Source organism: Cebus imitator, unplaced genomic scaffold (assembly GCF_001604975.1).
Source record: "Cebus imitator isolate Cc_AM_T3 unplaced genomic scaffold, Cebus_imitator-1.0 Scaffold40, whole genome shotgun sequence".
NCBI lineage: Eukaryota > Metazoa > Chordata > Mammalia > Primates > Cebidae > Cebus > Cebus imitator.
In genome coordinates this window covers 8,662,366-8,668,365 of record NW_016107355.1, presented here as the reverse complement: position 1 = coordinate 8,668,365, position 6,000 = coordinate 8,662,366, and the positions used below count along the sequence as shown (strand labels likewise).

General features: G+C 35.4%; 1 protein-coding gene across 4 annotated transcripts in view; it reads right to left on the bottom strand.

Annotated features, from left to right (window-relative positions):
• Positions 1 to 505: 505 nt before the first annotated feature.
• PDGFC (platelet derived growth factor C) overlaps positions 506 to 6,000 on the bottom strand; it is a 212,763-nt gene continuing 207,268 nt past the window's right edge. For 2 of the 4 annotated variants that reach the window (XM_017526032.2, XM_017526033.2), the window contains one exon: positions 506 to 2,184. In XM_017526032.2, the coding sequence (XP_017381521.1) occupies positions 2,068 to 2,184 (117 nt within the window). In that variant the 3' untranslated portion in view covers positions 506 to 2,067. The remainder of the gene's footprint in view (positions 2,185 to 6,000) is intronic. The other 2 variants (XM_017526031.2, XM_017526030.2) reach the window with 1 other exon arrangement.

Genomic DNA, 6,000 nt, shown 5'->3' with positions numbered 1-6,000 from the left:
ATGTAGTTAGGGGCAGGGTAGAACTGCAAGGTGTGGAAGTACAGGAGAAGGGTGGTTGCCTGAGGAGTAGGATGAAGACAGATGGCCTTGGACACTAGACATCTCTGGCAAATTGAAAGGCCGAGGAAATGATGCGGGAGATACCAGCCCTGAATAAGAATCTATGTCTAGAATTGAGGAACCACACCTTGACGTGTGCTCTGTAAAATAATCTATACACCAAATCGATTTATGCTCACCCTATTTAGTAGTTGCCAGTGACAATGAAAACATGAGTAGAATCTTCCAAGCTTTTTTTTTTTCCAGTTTTATACTACCATATAACCTATCACTAAGCATTTCATAAACCATACAACAACTTTCAAATCAGGTGAAATTTAAATTACCCGAAATCTGTATTAAGACCAATGAGAAAAATAAAACCACTGCTCAAAGGCACTGGACACAAGAGGCAGAGAAAGGCTCACAGGAATGTTCCCTTTTTGTCTTTTGAACTGACATATGCTTTTGCATAATGAAAATAATAACACAAAACTTTTTTGCTTTCATTTTCTCAGAGTCCAAGAGGTAAATCTTGAGTGCACACACATGCACACACACACACACTTAATTTTCTCCCCAAAATAGCCACATTCTTTTATTTGATCATTCAATACATTTTTAATTCAAATAGTCACCACATAACCTAGGCACAATATTAAGCATTTTACAAGCAAAATAGTTTACTGATTTTCAATTGCCAAAGGGTACAATAAGTGAACTGGTTAAAGGATATACTTCTGTACATAAAAATATCCATGTATTTATACAAGTGTATGGAATAGAGTTTAAGGTCATAAAACTGTTACATCACAATAAATAGGATGTGTTCCTACAGCACAGTACGCCTTGGTGGGAAGCGGCCAAGTCTTTTTCAAGGTGCTTTATCTTCTTCTGAGCTAGGCTCCGATTTCCCCAAAAAAGGAATAGGTTAGTAATGGTTGGATCTGAATGTCTACTTTCCTAAGTTGCTTTTTATTTTCATCTCCAATAACAGGAATGGAAGATATCGTAATTTAAATATTTTCAAAAAGTCTTTGCAACTTACCAATTCTATTGATTTCCAATTCAGTTTTTGAAAATGCAGAATCACTCTAGCACCATACGAGAATGAAATACATGTATTTTTGTCAGAGCAACAATATTTTATATCATCTTTGTTCCTCTGGCTATAACAATTCTGTTTAGAAAAAATTTACCAAGCTAAAAATAGTTGATCTAAGTTGTCATAAAAAAGAATATTAAATACCTTTGGTAAAATAGATATATTTAACAAGATTAGAAAAGCCAACAGTTATAATGTCAAAAGGAGAATATAAAAATGTACACAATAACACAAATAAACTGACTTAGAGATAAAGTGAAGATAAGGCCACTCTTGTTTTCAGGTTTGTCTCTTCCAAACCACGAATTTAGTTCTCTTCTTCTAAATGGCAGAAATTTTAATAAGAAATATGAAAAATCCAGTCTTTCCTATCAGCATGACACAAGTTTAATTCATAGCAACATAGTTCCTTTTTAAAAACCAGGTTTGTAGTACATAGAATGCTCTCGTTTACTTATGTGAATATGAGAAAAAAATCCAGATTTTATATGATTTTAGGCCCAGAACATGGAGCTTTAGAGTTAAGCAAGACAACAGAATCAGGTGCTCACTTGCACAGTTTTTTTCCTGTACTGACATTACCCTAAGCCATATCAAAACAACTGAAATACAGAACGCAGCTAGTGGAATAGGTACATGGTAACTCCGTAACTAGCTGGTGATCTATTTAATACAACATTTAATTTTCTTTCCACGATTGAAGAACTTTCCTCCTGTCCTTTGGGCCTCCTCTCAAAAAAGCTGTTGCACAACTCCTAATTCTGTTTGATGACTCATCTTTCAGAATGCACTGTAAATCCTGAAGATGAAAGGTCCTTGAAGCAAACAACTGAGATTAAGGATGGAGATAACGCATAAGTTCTCTAACAGAATCAGCCACTGCTCTGCACAGCTCTGGGCAAGAGCTGCTGGTGGTGATGTGGTTATCCTCCTGTGCCCCCTCTGCACACACAGTCACACTGCTCATGGTGCTCCATGGCCACATCGGTGAGTGATTTATGCAATCCCTTGACACCCGTCTTTGGTCTCAACTGCAGGACCTGAAAGGGAACAATAGTAAGCCACCTTTAAAAATCAATGTCTATGACTTGCTTTTATAAACAAGTAATGTTTTAGAAAAGAATCTTGGGGCCCAAGAAAGACTCAAATTTTAATTTTTCCTAGAGGAGGCATTATGGAAACACTCCCCTACCAAAAAAAAAATAATTCATAACTTATCATCAGAGTTTCAGGAAAGGACAGACATTTTAATGCCAACAATTTGGAAGCATTCTGTCTCCGAATAAGGAGACAGTACTTAAATGGAAAGACTCACCATGCAATCGTTATTTCCTTTACCTGACTATATTAGAGAGAATTTCACCTTCAGTATTTTGGAACAACCAATACACAATTCGTTTTTCTGTTTGTTGCTTTCTTTCACTCATTCATTTATTCACACATTTAACAAATATTTATACTTGATGCAATACAGTCAAGTACAGAAATTCTGTGGATAGAAACATGATCACTCCACAGCTGAGTTTGCTCAATTATGCCACTCATTAATTTTCTTGGCTATACTTCAAGTCCTCTATAAACTTGATGAGATGGATTAGATGTACTTCATAGACATCAGCTCCAGTCACAGCTAACTTCCTGCAGCTGGATCCTACTGTGCAGTGAGAAGAGGTTTGACAATAATAACAATAATGCCTCTATTAAATAAGCTTATTTGCAGTTTGGACTGTCAAGGTTTTTAGTAAAAATACAGCAAGATTGACACTTACACTACACATATTTCCCCTTAACACTGAGACAAAAAGATACAGTTGTGCAGTGTATAAAATGTTATTTGAAGTATTTGATGTTGCTACCTATTTAAGTGTATTACATTTTATTTCTTATGAGAGAAACAACAACGTTTAAGAAATTGTATTTTGTTTGGATTATGAACAAAGGCCAGATAACAAAATAATATGAAATTTTCTAGCATCTCTCCTTTTTGGATATGATATAGATAACCTCATAAAGCAACTTCTAAAAGCTATTCTTCCTGAAAATGTTCATTAATCTAAAAAGGCACAAGTCAAGTCCTATGACTGTTCTATTTAAAGACTTAAAAGAAAAACAGAATGCATACCTCACTGGAGTATGTGGTAATATCAGAGGTTAATTAGCTAACATTTTTTGAATGCTTACTGAGTGCCAGGCACAATAATAATGTTTTTACATACTTTAACTCACAAGAATCCTATGAAGTAATTTACATTACGCCTATTTGACATATGGGTGAACAAAGGCTTAGAGAGAATAAGTGACAGACTTTATTTGTACTTAGGCCAAAGATGAATTATTAGAATGATGGATAATAATTTTATAGACTCAGAATATTACTGCTCAAACATTCTATTTATTTAGTAACTTTCTTCCTGAAAGAGATAAACTTCCTGAAGAGATAAACTTCAAAGTCTTGTCATAACTTTTAGAAATTGTAAACTTTTAAAGTAGAAGTGGTTTTCTCATCTATTTAGCAATTCTAGAATAAAAATTACTTAACTTTATTTCTTTAATGTGAAATTTAACTCAGTGATTACTGAATATTATTTATGTTCGTACCGATTTACTATTTTTGAACAATTTAGGGTGGGATCAAACTAGCTACATTTCAGATACTGGCACTATTCCTTATCACACTCTTGCTCCAAACTGTTTCTGGAATGAGGCTGGGTGGGTAAGATAAATTGCAATATTGGCAAAGCCAATGTCTTCAATTCCTATATCTACCTGTATGCATTTTCCATACAGCAAGGAAAAAAATTACTACATAAGGTAAAGGTTAGAGAGGCCACCATGCACAGTCCTAACACTCAGAAAGGCCAAGCTGCAATCCTTGCTTCCTCTAGCATGCATATGTCAAGATGCATTTGCTGAATCAAAGTCCCCTGTCTTTGTCTGCTGATGCTCATGTAGATTTACATATAGCAGAAGAATCTCCTAATGTTCTAGTAAGTTTAGTCTTGGATAAGAAATTCTAATGGTGGAGGACACAATTAGTGTTCTTTTTAATTCTTTTTGAAAGCTTTGGCTTTGGAAGAGAAAGTAGACTTGGAAAATGATCAGCAGGTTCCAGGAAATATTAAAAAAGAAAAGGACATAGATTATGCCACCAGAAAAGAAACAGGGCAGAAGTTCATCTCAGAAAATTTAGAGGTTGAAATTAAAATGAGCCCATGAAAAGTAATGTCCAGGGAGAAGCTGAGCCAGAGATTATGGAAGATACTGGATCAGACACAGAGAGAACCAGCAAAGGACAAGTGCTTATGGGCCACTGCTCCACACTTTCAAACAAAACGACCTTAAACTTCTGAGAACCACACAGCACTGGGAACAGAGACTCAGTATTAGAATAAGATAATTGAATGGTATACTTTTTTAGGTCTGCTTGTGCCAAACAGACCTAATGTAAGACTGTAAGACTATTATTTCATAAAAAATTAAATATGTAAAAATATAAACAAGATGAAAATGATTAAGCAAAGAACAGAGAAAATGGAACAAATACTATTGTCAGAGTGTCCTGTAGATCTTTTGGCCAGAATACCCTTCCGCATTCAAGGCAAAATTCATTAAATCTTTTTTTTTTTTTTTTTGAGACGGAGTTTCGCTCTTGTTATCCAGGCTGGAGTGCAATGGCGCAATCTTGGCTCACCGCAACCTCCGCCTCCTGGGTTCAGGCAATTCTCCTGCCTCAGCCTCCTGAGTAGCTGGGATTACAGGCACGTGCCACCATACCCAGCTGATTTTTTGTATTTTTAGTAGAGACGGGGTTTCACCATGTTGACCAGGATGGTCTCGATCTCTTGACCTCGTGATCCACCCGCCTCGGCCTCCCAAAGTGCTGGGATTACAGGCGTGAGCCACCGCGCCCGGCCAAATCTTCCTTGATCATTTACTATAATCAAAGAATAAGACTAGGCATGGTGAAAAACTAAAGATGAGTGAGACAGTTGCTAGTATAAATTAAGGGCATGAAAATTACCAGGCCTAATTCTAAGTGTTTTGTAAATATCAGCCCACTAAATCCTCACAGTAAAGTATGATGGTTGGAGACTCGCCTTACAGATGAGGAATTTAGACACAAGGGCCCAGCAGTTTGCTCAAAGTCACACAACAAACAAATGTTATGTTCTAACATGGGATGTCTAGCTTTGGAGTTTGTGTTCTCAAGCATTATATTGTAATGTGACTTTTGTTTTCCTTACTTCTCAATTCAATAGAAACAAAGAAAAATAGACAATAATTTTGAAATGTAATAGTTTCCTAATAGAGTATCTTTAAAGCCCTACGGATGCACCAAAGATGCTTGGACAGGTAGGACACCAGCATTTCAAGGAAGATATAACATCTAAGTTTATAAGTGTATAAAGTTCCTGACTTGCTTTTCTGAAAATTCTCATTTGAGACTTAGAAAAATCATTAAGAAAATATATTTATGTGGCTAAAATGTTTTCCCACAAAGAGATCTAGTGATTGATACAAAAAGTAAGACATAAGACTTTAATATTAATGTCTTATTAATATATTATCATGCTACAGTATCTTTTGGTTTTCCTCAATTATATCCCATCTTCTCCAGAAGCATCAGGTAACAAACGTATATCAGGAAACCACCTTTCTTGAGGAGTCAACTTTAAATTTTACAAAGCCTTTAAATAATAACAATAAAAATCTGCCCTTCTGACTTCATTTAAAAATTACTTCATGACATTTATATTTTTCCAAGAAATGACATGAATATATACTTAATAAATAAAATGATTTTCCATAGGCAGAAAGCCTTCAGTGAAACCCTCATCTGTTAGGTAACCTAAACA